Below are 16,256 nucleotides of genomic sequence, written 5' to 3'. Positions count from 1 at the left end.
GGCATGCTGACAGCAGGAATGTCAACCAGATCTGTCGCCCGTGCATTGAATGTTCATTTCTCAACCATAAGCCGTCTCCACAGGCGTTTCAGAGAATATGGCAGCACATCCAACCGGCCTCACAACCGCAGACCTCGTGTAACCACACCAGCCCAGGACCTCCACATCCAGCAGGTTCACCTCCAAGATCGTCTGAGACCAGCCACCCAGACAGCTGCTGGAACAATTGGTTTGCACAACCAAACAATTTCTGCACAAACTGTCTCAGGGACGCTCAACTGCATGCCCGTCGTCCTCATCGGGGTCTTGACCTGACTCCAGCTCGTCGCCGTAACAGACTTGTGTGGGCAAATGCTCACATTCGATGGCGTCTGGCACGTTGGAGAGGTGTGCGCTTCACGGATGAATCATGGTTCACATTGTTCAGGGCAGATGGCAGCTGAGAATGTCCCAGTTCTTGCATGGCCAGCATACTCACCGGACATGTCACCCATTGAGCATGTTCGGGATGTGCTTGACCGGCGTATACGACAGCGTGTACCAGTTCCCACGAATATCCAACAACCTCGCACAGCCATTGAAGTGGAGTGGACCAACATTCCACAGGCCACAATTGACAGACTCCATGTGACGATGTGTTGCACTGCATGAGGCAAATGGTGGTCACACCAGATACTGACCGGTTCTGGGTCCCCAGACCCCCAATAACGCAAAAAACTGCACATTCCAGGGTGGCCTTTTATTGTGGGCAGTATAAGGTACACCTGTGCACTACTCATGATGTCAGATCAGCATCCTGATGTGGCACACCTGTGAGGTGGGATGGATTATCTCAATATAGCAGATGTGCCCACTACCACACATTTGGACTGATTTGTGACCACTGTTTGGGAGGGATGGTTATATTGTGTATCTGGAATGAATTTTAGGTCTCTACGTCCATCCCATGGGGAATGGGAGCAGTAACAAAGGTGTTGCGTTTATATTTTTGTTGAGTGTATATGATAAAGGAAAATACAGTGGGTGATACTGTTGTACTTAAAAGCATGTGATGTCTTTTATAGTAAGGAAAGCAGAGATGATGATGGGAAATGAAGGTGGCTTATTAACAAAACAGCAATATAAATATTAGGTCAACCAGGTGATTTCTCATAAATTCTAATTTGAAAGCATTGGAGCAGCAATGAGAAACCATATGCCAGGCTAGCCAACAAAGCTGCCGACCTCTCAGCTGCACAGCTAAAACGATTGTTAATGGGACCCAGATATGCCCATGAAATTAAGAGATGCTACAGATTCTGAGGGAATTGGAGACAGGAAGATTCAAGCCTGCCTTACAGTCAAGCTAACGTAACTTGGACGTAAGTGAAAAGTTAACACGAGCCAACGATGAGAGAAAGCTTCTGGACAGAACACTTTTTGTAAAGTGATACAAAGAGAGAAACTAATTTATTTTGGTTTTAACTGATATACATTTTTAGATTTCATTGAGCAAGTACTGCTTGCTTTGCTTTCTCTGACAGGACATCACTGGTTAATAGCCTCTTGTTTTCATTGCAAAGTATAGAAACTGTTATGGGTTTTGGTGCGGAGCTTTGGATCCAGTTTTTTTTGGTTTTCTAACCTTGTGTTTTTGTTCATGTCTTGATGAATTATTATAAGCAGTAGCAGTAATAGTTTGAGCTCCCTTAGTGTCACCCTGTCTGTTTGTCCTTCTGTCTGGCGGGCACTATTATCATGTTTAGGCCTAGTTGTGTCCTCCTGTTTCTGTTCTCAGCTGTTTGAATTTGATATCTGGTTTTCTATCATGTCTTTTTGTGGTGTTTACTTCCTTTTTGTGTAATTATCTTCATCTGTGTTAATAGTCGTCAGTATATTTATAGTTCTGTCATTCACTTTTTTAGGATGTGTTTTTAAGCTGTTTTCTCAGCATGCATTTGTTTTTCAATTTGTTTCTTTGCATTTATGTTAGTTTCCTTCTCTGTTGGATTTGTGGACTTCTCCTGGCAGTCTTGTACAGTACCTTTTGTTGTATTTTATAAATGGGCTTCAAAGGGAGAACAACAACAGAGGAATGAGGTTCTTTAGGGTGTAGTTTATATATGGGCTTTAAAAAAACAATTGATGTTTTGGTAAATATGACCAAGTAGTTTTCATACTTCAAGCTAATCAAGCTATAACAGAGAACTGAAAAAACCCAACAAAACCAAACAAACAAAAACATAAAGGAAAAACTAAATTTCTTGAAAGCTTTTCTAGCAGACACCCCTGAAGCCTTGATCTTTTATCTCAATGCACAATGAGTCAGGAATATAATTTACATGCCACATTGCAGTAGTCCATAAAGTGGGCCCACATGCAGACAAAATACTGGGGCAGAGTGACAGCTAGATAAATGGAACGCTAAAAACAAGAAATCAGCAGGAAAAAACACCATAAGGCACAGTAATTCAAGGGTGAAAAGACAACAACACTATATACACACCAGGGAGATAATTAGACACAAACAAACTCAATCAAGGCAAAAATGTATGTAAAGAGAGAAAGTCAGAGGAGTAAAACACAGAGAGAAACACAAGAAACAGTATACAGGAAGAAAACAGGATTCAGTTCCCCACATCGTTTTGTTGGCATTAATTAGAGATGCTATTAGGGGATTTTTTTTGGCTTTAAGCAGAGAACCGCTAGCTGTTTTCCTGTTTGGACATTTTATGACAAACTGAGTTACAGACAGATGGCTGTAGCTTCAGATTTACTATAAAGATGTGAAAGGGTTATTAATTGTTGCATCCAAAAACTGCAGTGCAGCTATCAAATAATATCTCTCCTTCATATTTTCATCCAGGACTCAGTTCCCCACATTGCTCTGTTGGCATCGGGTGGGGGTCAGCGAGCAGCTGTGGGTCTGGTGGGTTCCCTCCATCAAATGGAAAAGGAAGGTCTGCTGGACACACTGCTCTACCTAGGAGGAGTTTCGGGGTCTACATGGTATAAACAATGACACAAACATTAAATATAATTCTTTCTTTACCAGAATATATTATAAAATAGTCATTACAGTGGCCAAGTAGAAACAATATATACAGCGTGTGTATATATTATATATATATATATATATATATATATATATATATATATATATATATATATATATATATATATACACACAGTGCATATACATGCATGTTAATTGATATATGGGATGTTTTTCTGTTTATGTTAATTAGCTTTTGGCTTGACGTAATAAGATTTATATTTCTTTTAGATTATTTTGTGATTACCACCTCCATGCACCTAGCACCCCTTTTTGTACCAGTTAGGGACTAGTTTTAGTATGATTAGTTTTATTGGTTCATTTCTTTGGCTCAGAATGAGCAAAGAGATCCTCAGTTCAATTCAGGATCATTTATTTACTGTCAAATCACAAGCATGTGCTTGTGAAACAGGCTGCAAATGCAACAGAAACCAGCTAAAGAAGTCGTGAAAATATAAAAAGTGAACGAATAATAGTGTTTTATTCTGGTAAAATCACTGATTACAGCAAGACACTAAATCATGGACAGCCTTTTACAAATTTACAGGTTTACAGGTAGACACATCATTATCAAGTCTAACATAAAAAGAAGACAAGAAGAAAAAAAATTAACAAAGGGATCACTACAAGGTGCAATCACCTTATCTGCAACAATTGTTTTCCTATTGACGTCTGTCTTATACACCTGCCTGACTTGCTTTATCTGTTAGGTCCATGGCCTCCTTGTACAATGACTCACAATTTAGCACCAACATGGATGCGGCAGTGTCCAGGCTGTTTGATTCCCCGAGTGTTAAACTTGAGCAAGCTGTGGATTGGTTGGGTGAGAGAGCAAAAGAAGAGCACTTCTCTCTTGCTGATATCTGGGGGGTCTTAACTTCAGCTGGAATTATGAAACAGGTACCAGTGCAAGCACAAAGACAAACTATAGTTCATATAATTCTCATTTGAAATTCAGTTCTCTCTCTGCTATACAGACTAAGGCTTTCAGTGAAATCTCTGGTGTTCCATCAGATGGACCTACGGTGTCTTTCAGATGAGGCCAACAGGAATGCCACAAACCCTTATCCCATCTACTGTGCTATTGAAAAGCACTGCTTTACTCAAGGACCTATAGAAGGTACATACATACATAAAGACATGTTAGATTAGCCCCTTATTAAGTGGTTTATAATGCACTCTCGCATCTTTTAGGAAAATGGTTTGAGATAAGCCCCCACGAGGCCGGATTCACAGAGTTGGGTCTCTTTATCGAAACATCTCTCCTGGGCAGCAAATTCCAAAATGGAACGCTGCTGGAGAAAAAGAAAGAGATGGACATGGTCAAGTTACAGGGTGAGTGTTTACAGGCTGAACAGGGAATATGAGATTGGTTTGATGATGCCTAGAATATGTAGCTGATTTTACTTTCAAGTACGGATCCGATGAAGCTTTTCCACTTTAAATCACCAAGAGAACCACCAAAACTGTCAGTATCAAAAGGGCAACATGGTGGCTCAGTGCTTTCTATTGTTGCCAAGTCAGTACAGTGTAATTTTGTGCAGTCTATATATTCTTCTTATGCTTGCAAATGTTACATCACAGTTTCACAGGGCTGCAGGTTATGTGAAAACAGGAAGGTACAAGGCCACATGACTTTTAGTGAAAATGTAAGTTGTTTTAATTTATCATCTTTGCTGTTATTTATTAGGGTTTATACAGAAAAACTAAACTGTAGCTTCAGGATAGTGGGGTGTGGTTTCATTTAGTGGCCCATTAACCAACCAACAAAGAGAAGACATCTTTCTGATGCTATTTACCCATGCACTTAGAGTAGGAACAGCCCAGAAAATGATTTAGGAACTGAGAACAAGAGCTGCTGTACATTTGTCTGATCTTATGGCTGCAGAAAATCAGAAAAATATACAGGCGCCAGACCATTTAAAGATTTAAAACCAGTAAAAGGATTTAAAAATAGATCCTAAATTCAATTGGAAGCCAGTGCATGGAGCCAGGATATGGACAGCCAGGAGTGACAAAATGAATTAAATAAATATATCATTACATAATTTATTAAATGCTGATTCATTTCATTTAAAACATTTAATAAATAAATTATTTATTTGCAATTTTATTTAATTAATGGCACATAATAACAAATTTAGAGCCATCTATGACATTGCTAAGACAAATAAGCAGGAGTCCAACTGAAGAGCTATCAGAGTGATTCAAAGCTAGATAGAGCTGGCAAATCGTCAGAAATCAAAGTGTTTTTGGAAAAATTGTTCCTGATGGCAGGAGATATGATGAAAACAGTAGTGGCCCAAGAATAGATCCCTGAGGCACGAAAGTGCCAAGCCAGAAATGACCAAACAAGGCTTTAGTTGAGAGATCAGCAGATCGTGATCCACCGTGTCAAATGCAGCAGTCAGAGCCAACAAAACAAGCAAGACAAGCAACAGTCCGCTGCTAACAAAATAGCGTTCAAATTTCAGTGCAACCACAATGACCCAGACTAGTTTTCTCACTACTCTGATAACTTTAGATCCTTCTGAAAATTATTGCATGAAAACTCAACAGCACTTTCCAGTTAATCGGTCTGGAGACAAATACTAGTAAAATATTGTGAGAGTGACTGTCATTCTTTTATACATCTAAAACACATTAGAGGAAACCAGCCAAAAAAGAACTATGAAACCAACTAATTGGAAAGTATGATTGCATAGAGGCAGCCTGCACTGAACAATGGTGTACGCGACTTCCACTGCCAGGAATATAATGTAAAGCACGAGTCAATGTAGATGTTTCCTCATCTGTAGGAAGAAATAGGTTTCATTCCTAAATATTAATACAGAAGATTTTCAGTGTCTGGTGTAAAATACAAACATCTAAAATCATTTTCTCATTGTACAGGTATTTTAGGCTGTGCGATATCTAATGAGGAGACTCTCAGAGACTTTGTCCCTCAATGGCTGAATGGTAATCACAGTTTGAAAAGCATACCTGCTACATGTATGTTGACTGTGTTATCTTAACCTGCTCAGCGTGTGTGTGTGTGTGTGTGTGTGTGTGTGTGTGTGTGTGTGTGTGTGTGTGTGTGTGTGTGTGTTTTAGTGTCTGGGCATTTGGACAGTGCTGCTAAGGAGTACCTGCGCGTATGGATTATCCTTGATAAAGTGATAGCTCTGACCAGAATAACTGTTAAGGACACTACTGCTCTGATGTACCTGGATAAGCTGCAGAAAATCCTAGAAGGTAAATGTTTCCAAGAATGTCTTAAAGAACATTACTTGGGTAGATGTGAGCAGAACCCCAACCAGTCACAGCAGATGGCCGCCGTTCCCTGAGCCTGGTTCTGCCGGAGGTTTCTTCCTGATAAATGGGAGTTTTTCCTTCCCACTGTCACCAAGTGCTTGTTCATTGGGGGTCAGCTGATTGTTGGGCTTTCTCTTTAATATTGTAGGGTCTTTACCTTACAATATAAAGTGACTTAAGGTGACTGTTGTTGTGATTTAGCACGATATAAAAAATTTGAATTGAACTGAATTAATAGAGTGTAGCTACTGATATTTACAGGCCAAAAAAAAGTTGGAAAATAGAACTGAACGTGAAAGATTTATGACATTTCTTTGTAATGGCGTAATCATGCAGCAAATGTCTATCTGAAAATGCCGCAGTACCTATTAGACTCTTATCTTTCCCAGACAAGGTAAATCATAGCAAGACTGAGTCTGTGGAGGCAGAGAGTATGGAGGAAAGAAAAACTCTTTTTAACCAGTGGAGTCAGGAGCTGCTGGCAGCAGTTGAGACGTGGAGCCAAAGTTTGGATGATGGAGCTTTCAAAACAGACGGTCAGTGTACAGTATAGGTGATAAGCACACAGTCTTGTCAGTGTTGGAGAGGAAAAGACAGTTTTTATTGTACTCTATTCATGTAAATGTATTTCTCCCAGTTTCTTTCCTAATAAACCAAGTAATTCCCCTGATTGCTGAATGGAAGTGGGGAACAACTGGAAACTTCCTTTACCGATACCAAGGTGAGTCAGACAATTTAAGCAACAATTATGACCCATTCCCACTGAATGAGTCATTTCTCACACAAAATCATGGCAATGTGAAAAAGGACTACTAGTGATACTATTCCTATTGGACATACGTGACACTTAAGATTAGAAATTCTGACATTAGGATTCATCTACTCCCAGAGTAGATGAATCCTAATGTTTGAATTAGGATTCAGGTTTACAAAAGTGGGACTTGTCCACTTTTGTAAACCTGCATCTATCTACATCTACAAAGCTCAAGAGGCTACCAAGACCAACCTATTACCCTGAATTCCCATCAAGCCCTCCAACCTTAAAAAGCGTTACTCACTTTGGGGTTTTATTTATTTATTTATTTATTTGTAATTAGTCTGATGGGTTGTCTTGGTCCAGAAGCTACTGCACTTTCCACTTTGCACTTTTTCCAGTGACATACATGTCAGCTGAGTAGGTGGTCCTTTAATGTGACCAAGGATACGCTGGAATACCTACTAATAAATGAATGAGGCTGTATGCAGCCCAGACCACCTCTGAATGACCACCTCACAAAAGTAGTTAGAGCTGTACACTGGAGCTTGGATAACCCAAATGCCTGTTTGGACAAGCCAAATTCAGTTAAACACATCTAAAGCTCAGTCAATGATTACAGGTAGTGAAATAAATACCTGGGGTCAGCCATACGAATCAATCGACAAAACAACGAAGGACAAGCTGGAAAAGAATGTGCTAGCAGAGTGGAGTGGGAGGAGACGAGTGTCAGTGGTGATTTGTGACACAGAGATAGAAACAAGAATGAAAAGGAAGGTCTACAAGGTGGTGAGAGTCGCAGTGATGTATGGGTTGGAGACAGTGGCACTAACAAAAGACAGGAGGTGGGGGTGACAGAGCTGAAGGTGTCCAGGGACTCTGAATTGGATAAGCAGAAGAAAATGGATTGCTAGCACTGTCGCATCACAGGAAGAAACCCCTGGGTTTGAATTCACTGAGAATTCAGTTTACATGTTTGGTTTTTTTCAGTTCAAATACATGCATGAAGTTGGGTTAACTGGTCATTTTAAATTGATTGTAGCCCTCGGCTTTGTGTTAGCTTGTAGTGTTAATGGTCACAGTGACATCCATAATGGTTGCAAGTGCAATGAAGAAACCTAGTGAAAGAAAAGCTGATTCTCTCTCTGTCTCTGGTTCTGGGCAGAGTCCTCTGTTCCAGCTTGCCTCTACTCTAACGAAAGACTCCAGCTCATAGATGCTGGACTGGTGATCAACGTACCGTACCCTTCATTTCTAGGAGACAAGAGAGACATTGACCTGATCATAGCCCCGGAGTATAGTGCTGGAAATATGTTTGAGGTACTGTAAGATGTGTGTGTGTAACTAATCGATCATTTTTATAGTTTAATACAAATATTTATATTCTCCTGAAACTGTGTCGTGCTGCATATACTGCAACCAGCCCTTTACTGAACAGCCATAACTGTGCACAGCCATGTGGAACAAGGCCGCGTGGAAAGATATTTGCCCCCTTTCCTGATTTCTTAATAAATATTTCAAATTATCACATAAATGTCAATATTAGGCAAAGATAACCCGAGTAAATACAAATGCAGTTTATATATGATGCTTTCATTTATTACGGGAAAACAGTTTATTTTTTTATTTTTTTATTTTATTAAATTTTTAACCGTTTAAACACCATTTATCAACCGCAAAGCATCCAAACCAAAACTTGGACATAAATTTCCTAAATTATCCTCTTTTAATAAATGCATTGTTAATTGATATGTTTACTGTGAAGAAACAACTGCCAATGATTTAGTTCCCAAATATTTCATCTTCAAAGTGTATCAGCCTTAAACTAAGGCTGGGCCATACTTTCATCTAAGACCAATTTGCACCACAGTGTGGCCTGAATGGAAAGGCAGAGGAAGCAGTGATGAAAGAAGCTATGCTCAAATGCAAAAGAGATGCAAAAATATTTTTCAAAAATCACCAAAGAGTTGGACAACTAATTACAGCTAACTGATTAATTAAGAATCACCAATTAATCTGATGTGCATGTCTATAGACTGTGGGGTAATGGGAATACCTGAGGGAGACCTTGTAGACAATTAGAATTCTTGATAAGTCCTAATGAACTGTTTTCGTTCTGAGAAATAGCTTATTGACAATCTTTAAAGAATTTGTTAACCATTAAGGCGCTAATTAAAACTTCAAAATTCTGTTTCAAGTGTGCCTTATTAGAAAGTTTCAAGGTGAGGGATAAAAAAATAAAGCAGCCACAATCCCTCGGGTGTTATTTGATGCCCACATAGTACTTAGTGCTGCGTCTGAAACTGTGTTCAACTGCTGCTTTGTTATCAGACTCTGACTCTTGCCCGAGACTATGCGGCCGAGATGAAAAAGCCTTTCCCCGAGATAAATGACACGATCCTGGAGGACAGTGACTGGCCGAAGGACTGCTATGTGCTGGAGGGGAAAGAGAAGGAGCCCACAATCATCTACATGCCGCTCTTCAACAGACGGAACTGCAAAGGTCTGTTTCCAAATGTGCAGCTGTGCTTTCATTGTAACTGAGCTACAGACATAAAATAAAAGGTGTCAGGTTGTATCCAAAGGTATTAAGCATGAACAAAGGAATTACTGAAATGGCAGCTTGTCAACAAAGAGACAAAAACACTGAACTGACTAAACAGTTTTCAAACACTTGTAAAAACATAGACAGACACACCACACTCTAAGGGAGAATTCCGGAACAGCAGAAATGGTGCTGGTCATAAATTCAAGGAAAAAAAACAACCTTTTATAACCTTTATTTTGGTTCAAGGTGAGCAACTGTGTTAGCAGTTTGTATCTCATTTTACTGATAATTTAGATAGCTAGATATCATTTTATTTCGAACATGCAAACATAATTGAAATAACAACAGAAAAAAACAAAAAACAAAACCAAAACTTAAAAATCATCAAGTTTTCATGTATATATCTGTCTACAGAATGCGTGCGCTCGAAAAGGAGTAGGATGAAGTTTACACTTTTCTTGTTCCTACCCCCTTATTTCAAATTTCTTGCTTACAAATCCATATCCAGGATTCAACATTATTTAATCATATATGGTCAACTATGTACAAGTCTAACACATTGAACATACACAAAAAAAAACCCATTTTCAGCACCTTTACTCAGCACGTTTACTCAGCTCAAACATCTTTTAAAGATATATAAAAAATATCAAACTGGTTTCATAAAAGGTAGGCACTCATCAACAAATACACGTAGATTACTTAATTTGATAGACTTGAAACTTGAAACTACAATATTTTCTTTAGATGCAGAAAAAGCGTTTGATAGAGTAAATTTCTATTTGCAACTTTGCAACAAATTTGGTTTTGGATCCTCTTTCATTAACTGGTTAAAAATATTATATAACTCCCCAACAGCTTGTGTCAGAACAAATGACCAAACATCCTCCAGCTCCTGTCTCTTGAGGGGCACCAGGCAGGGATGCCCACTCTCCCCTTCACTGTTTGCAATTTTTATTGAACCACTAGCAGCAGCAATTAGACAGAATTCAGTAATTAAGGGCATAAAATGCAAGAACGTGGAACATAAAATCAGCCTTTATGCGGATGATGTGTTACTCTTTCTCCATAACTCACAAACCAATATCTCTGGGGTGATTGAATTGATAAACTCTTTTGCAAGAATATCAGATTACTCAATTAACTGGTCAAAATCTACAGTCCTTCCGATTAATTGCTCCTTCCATAATTCTTCTTCTACACCACTGCAATCGGGAAATATAAAATATTTAGGTATTAATGTTTCTCCCAAGTTTGCAGATCTGACTAAATGAAACCATATCCCACTTTTAAAGAAGGTAGAAGATGATCTGGCTAGATGGAAATGTTTACCCATATCACTCATGGGAAGGGTTGCCGCTATAAAAATGACGGTCTTACCAAAAATAAATTATTTATTCTCAATGATCCCAACTAAACCGCCACAAGATTGGTTCAGATCTCTGGATTCATACATGTCCAAATTCCTTTGGAAAAATAAACCCCCATGTATAAGCTTAAAAACACTACAAAAGACCAAGGATAAAGGAGGATTAGAACTACCTAACTTTCAGCACTACTAGCCAACAGGCTTCAGTTTATCTCAGGATGGCTAAAACATACCCTCTTAGATGAACCTTGGCTAGATGTAGAACAAGCACTTTGCAATAATCTAGAGATTTCAGATCTACCATTTATCAGCTCAAACATCCAACGACATGAATGCTTCAGACTAGTTACACAATATAGGATCAAGAAGAAAAGATTTTTAGAATATCAACAAATTAAATCCATAGTAAAAAAGAAATTTAAACCGGGTCAAGTTGAACTACAAACACCACCAAGTGTGGTTCAATTTCTTACTCTTAAAACCCCCAAATTACTTTCCAAAATATACAGAATGCTTTCTAAAACAGATGAATCAATATCACTTCCTAATGCAAAATGGGAAGCGGATTTATCAGTTAACTTAGACCAAAACTTCTGGTCTCAGATTTGCTTAAAAACCTTTCATCTAATTAGAAATCCCAGTCTTCAATTAATTCAATACAAAATACTACATAGAGTGCACTATACAGGTCATCGGATGTTCAAGATGGGCTTTACGTCTACCAACAACTGCTCACACTGCCAAACCAATTCACCGGACAATTATATCCACGATATGTGAAGACTTATCAAAGTGTCTGAAATCTAACATTCCAACTTCCCTTTAGTGTGTTTGTTGGGCAGCTTAGATAATGTCACTACAGAAAAGAATATAGCCCATATGGTTTTCACTGCCCTATGCATAGCCAAGAAAACAGTCCTCATGAACTGGAAAAATAAAAATAATCTTAATTCTAACCAGGGGTGGGTGGTCATAGTTTGGTCCCACCTTCACTGCTGTGATTGGTGTGGGGGTAGGGACAGGCTTGGGGCGTCGGGGGGATACCCAGGAGCATCTTCCTTGGAGGGCTCAATCCGGGGTTGCGGTCATGGCCTATTAAGGGCTCTGTTGGCTCTTAGGTGATGGTTTCCTCGTGGCTGCGTGCAGCGGGGCTAGGGGAGGGTCTGTGCTGACGGATGTGAGTTACTGACCTGGTAGCCTGGCTGCCCCTGGGTGGGTCCGGGATGGGCGTGAGGTTCTGGGGGTGCTCCGTCTCTGGGCTGGGGCCCTGGCTGGGCCTTGGGGGCTTGGGTCCTGGTTGGTGTGTTGCTGGGGTTGTGGGCGGGTGGGTGTATGGGGGCCCAGCCCTGGCGCAGGGGACTGCCAGTACATTGAGCCATCTGGGGGGCTCTTCAACTGATGGGGGAGGCTGTTACATCTTGCAGGAGGTCTCCTCTCTTCAGGGACTCTCTCTGCAGGAGGGGGAGATATAGGAGAGGTGGAGGAAGATCTCAGCCTGGGCGTCTATTGTCTTGTGTCGTCTGGAAGATGAGTGGATGACGGGGTGGGTGAAGTTTTCTCCGAGGTGGGGCCAGGCGGCGCTGCTGAACTGGGCCCCGGTCCGGATGGGCCTGGGCCCCCTTTCCCTGGCGGGTTGCAGAGTATGGGGGTGCCTACTGGGGTCAGTGGGGGAGCTGGCCCCAGGGAGGGGTCACTTGCCCCTCCCTTCCTTCCCTCCCTAACTCCAGCTGCCTCCCTCTTCCCGCTCCAACACAATCACCCACACATGCAGGGCCTTGGGGTAAAGGTGTGTCACCAGGGTGCAAGGGAGGCATACCCCCCTCTGTCCCCTTCTGGCTTCTTGTGCCTCAATTTTATCCCACAACTTAGACATTCCCATTACTCACACTCTCATAACACATACATATAGGATCTTGGGGGTGGGCACGCTACATGGAATCCAAAAGACCATCAGGGTGTACACCTCACCCCTGGCGCCGTTGCCCACCTCTCAATTTTAAATACATGTAGACATTGAGGGCTATCAGGAGGGGCTATGCGCTTACCTGCTGCTCTCTGGCAGGTAGCTCCATGCCCTCCTGGGTTTTAAATGGACCTTAGAACACACATGCATCAACACTACAATGAGCGGGTGGAGGGAGGTTTGGAGTCTTCACACATGCCACGGCTGCCGAGGCGAGCCGTGTGGAGTTGGAAAAAGGACCCAAGAGCAAGCAGTGTATGAAAAGATTAGTGGAGTTTATTTACAAGGTGTCAGTGGCAGGAACAGAAAACGAATAATGAGACAAACTAACGGAAACCTAAACTGGGAAAACTAAAGAGCAACTAGAAATCCACAGGACACGGGGTGAAAGGCAGAGAGACGCAGACTGACGGAGGATACAAAAACGCAGAGAGACACAGATGAATGCAGAAAAGCGCAGACTTACATGGAGTAATACAGACGAACCGGCAACAGGCAGGAGAACACACAGGGCTTAAATACACACACCAGTAATCAGGGGATAAGAGACAGGAGGGCAACACAGCTGGGAGAAATCAGAGCTGACGGGACAGGGGAAATGTAAACTGAACACACTCACATCAGACATGAACCTTCAGAATAAAACAGGAAATTAACAGACAGAACCAGACAGGACACTGAACATGACAGGCAGACTCATGAGCAGACACAATAACACCATGGACAGACAGAGGGAACACAGAGAAGTGGGAGCAGGCAGGCAAAGAACAGAAACCTAACAAATGGCAAAATCACAACAGAATACACACTCGGAATGAACAAAAGCATAAGGAAACACAAAACACTGAGTCCTCAGACTCAGGACCATGACAACACCCCCCCGTTCTCTGCGGCCTGCTGGAGCGGGGGGGGGGCTGGGAGGAGGAGTTGGCTGTCCAACTGGGGTCTGGAATGTGGGGCCTCCCTGCTGCTGCCGAGTCGGGCAGTCTGCTTCTCTCCACCGCAGGGAAAAGGGTAACACTACCTGGGTCTGGGTGCAGTTTCCCCCTCCAGGGGCAAAGGTACCTAGACCTGGGGCTTAGAGTACGCTTTGGGAGTGTGATTGTGTGTACAGTGTCTCTCTATGTCTGTCTCCACGTTGGGTGAGTGTTGAGTAATTGCATATGAGAGCATGAGGGTGGGAATGGATGTCTGTATCTGTGTGTGCCTGTATGTCTGTGTCTATATGTCAGGTTGGGTATCAGACGCCACCTCTCTGGGGACATCTCAGGCCCTCCAAGGTATGGAGGCCTATCTCCCCCACCACTTCCCCTGCCAGTGGCAGACGCCCTCAGGCGTTGGTGGTTCTTTGTGTCCGGGGATGGGCGTCCAGGTACACACCGGCTCACTCCTGGTGGCTGCTTGTCGGGGCCTGGAGCCTGGGGCTCGCTCGGGCCACTTTGAGGGTGGGGTGCCCTCGGCCTCTCAGCCTGGGGCTCGGTCACTCAGGCACAGCTGGCTGCCGGCGGAGCTCACGGGCGCGTCACTGCAACCCCCCTGGCTTCTGCTCCGCGGCTGCTGAGTGAGCCCTCATCTGGGGCTTCCTCAGCTCTTTCTGGGACAGTGGCGCGGCTGCCCCTCTGTTAGTCTTCCTTGGTCTCTTGTGTTCTGAGGGCCTCTGGATGTCCTGAGTTTTGATCTCCTCCATACCTGCTTCATACCCTGGAGGACGGGGCTGAGGCTCCTCCACACCCTCTAGCAGATCATTACATGAAGGAACCTTTTAAAAAGAAGCACGCTCATGCTCACAGGTGTACACACGGGTGCTCACACACACAAACTACACCCTTTTTGGCAGCTACCTCAAAGTACACTGTGCGCTGTCGATCTTACGTGCTGCACAATAATGTTTAATATTTAGTATTTACTGTTATATTCACATAGATCATCGTGATGTTGCTTATTATGTTGCTCTTTTCTTTTTTCTTCTGCTTGTTTTCTCTTTTTTCTTTCTCAACAGGTGATCCAGGTGATTGATATATGTATTTTTTGTCTGCTTATTTTGTTGGTTTTTGTTTTTTGTCCTTTATCCCCGTCCCTCTTCTCCGCTGTTTTTCTTTCCCTCTTTCTTTCTCCCCTTTCTTTTCCCCAGTCAAATCTGTCCCGTATTTAGCAAGTGAAAATAAAATAAAATAAAGAATAAAAGGTGAATCAAATAGACCATTACAGCAAGGCTGGGATGGTCTATTTGGTAAAGTAAATCCGTTGGGCATCTTTCTTAGCCTTTAGACAATAATTCTGATGCCAAAAAGCCAAACGGGACAGGCAAATAAAAAAATAAAAAAAAGATATCTAAAAAATATATAGCTTTATTTGCTATTTCTTGTTGCCAAAGAGGTCCAAAAGGTCTAAAAGGATGAGGAACCTACATAGTGCTGCAAACTGAAGCTTATTGTGATAAACAGAATAGGTGATTGAGGCACTTTACTGCTTTTTTGATAGATGCAGAGGAGTTCAAAGCAAAGATGGATGAGTTCTCCACCTTCCAGCGTCCCTTCAGCCAGGAAAAAATCAAGTTTGTGTTGGAGATGGCGAAAGAAAATGTGAAGAACAACAAGGAAACTCTGCTGAAGGAGATAAACAAAGCTGCTCTCCGCAGACATAATAAGTGGTAGGGATAGCTTCGAGTGCGACGGAGTGTCAAGTGAGACGGAGTGAGACGTAAAAGAAATAGGCATAATCTTGCATTGCTGTCAATGTAGGTCACTATTCTCACATATCTTTCAGCACGTCATCTATGAGGTCACTGTATGTCTCTGTAGAGAAGGCTGATTTGTAACAGAAGTTAAAAAAAAGTCATATCTGTGTATTACAGAAAGATGTGGATGGAAAATGGATAAATGTGTGACTTACAGAAAAGCTAACACACCCTCCTTTTTCCTCCTCTATAGGAAGGCTGGCGAACCATAGCTCGGTTTCTTGTTCGGGCAGCGTAAATCTTTGGTTCATGATGATACTACTGATGATAATATTGAAGCTACATGAAAACAGAACCCATATATAAATCATCATTTAAAGTACTGGCAGTGTGTTATGTGTCTTATTTTTGACCAATGTGCAATGTGTATGCTACAGCAGAAACAGCCCTTTGCTGCTGTAGCAACTCCAACTATACACCATTATCTGGAGCAGCTCTTATTCATATCAGTATTTGGAAGGAAGAACACAAGATCCTTGTGTTCATCTTAAAATGCATTAAAGTATGCACGTGACCCCCCCAAAACAAATAAAACCCCACAGTGGGACTTCCAAAGA

The 16,256-nt window shown here is 41.8% G+C and overlaps 1 protein-coding gene across 1 annotated transcript in view; it reads left to right on the top strand.

Moving 5' to 3' along the window:
* LOC146670913 (cytosolic phospholipase A2 gamma-like) overlaps window positions 1-16,256 on the top strand; it is a 17,631-nt gene extending 1,375 nt beyond the window's left edge. The window contains exons 3-14 of the mRNA XM_085403022.1: window positions 2,846-2,988; window positions 3,745-3,934; window positions 4,049-4,154; window positions 4,229-4,369; window positions 5,927-5,992; window positions 6,128-6,268; window positions 6,718-6,864; window positions 6,966-7,049; window positions 8,248-8,402; window positions 9,414-9,585; window positions 15,444-15,612; window positions 15,893-16,256. Of these exons, the coding sequence (XP_085259148.1) occupies window positions 2,846-2,988; window positions 3,745-3,934; window positions 4,049-4,154; window positions 4,229-4,369; window positions 5,927-5,992; window positions 6,128-6,268; window positions 6,718-6,864; window positions 6,966-7,049; window positions 8,248-8,402; window positions 9,414-9,585; window positions 15,444-15,612; window positions 15,893-15,911 (1,533 nt within the window). The 3' untranslated portion in view covers window positions 15,912-16,256. The remainder of the gene's footprint in view (window positions 1-2,845; window positions 2,989-3,744; window positions 3,935-4,048; window positions 4,155-4,228; window positions 4,370-5,926; window positions 5,993-6,127; window positions 6,269-6,717; window positions 6,865-6,965; window positions 7,050-8,247; window positions 8,403-9,413; window positions 9,586-15,443; window positions 15,613-15,892) is intronic.

This window comes from Rhamphochromis longiceps, linkage group LG4, assembly GCF_057381845.1.
Source record: "Rhamphochromis longiceps isolate RC_006_pf linkage group LG4, R_longiceps_female_GT1.1, whole genome shotgun sequence".
In the NCBI taxonomy this organism is placed as follows: Eukaryota; Metazoa; Chordata; class Actinopteri; order Cichliformes; family Cichlidae; genus Rhamphochromis; species Rhamphochromis longiceps.
The sequence above is the reverse complement of the archived record's forward strand: the minus strand, read 5'-3'. Positions and strand labels throughout refer to the sequence as shown.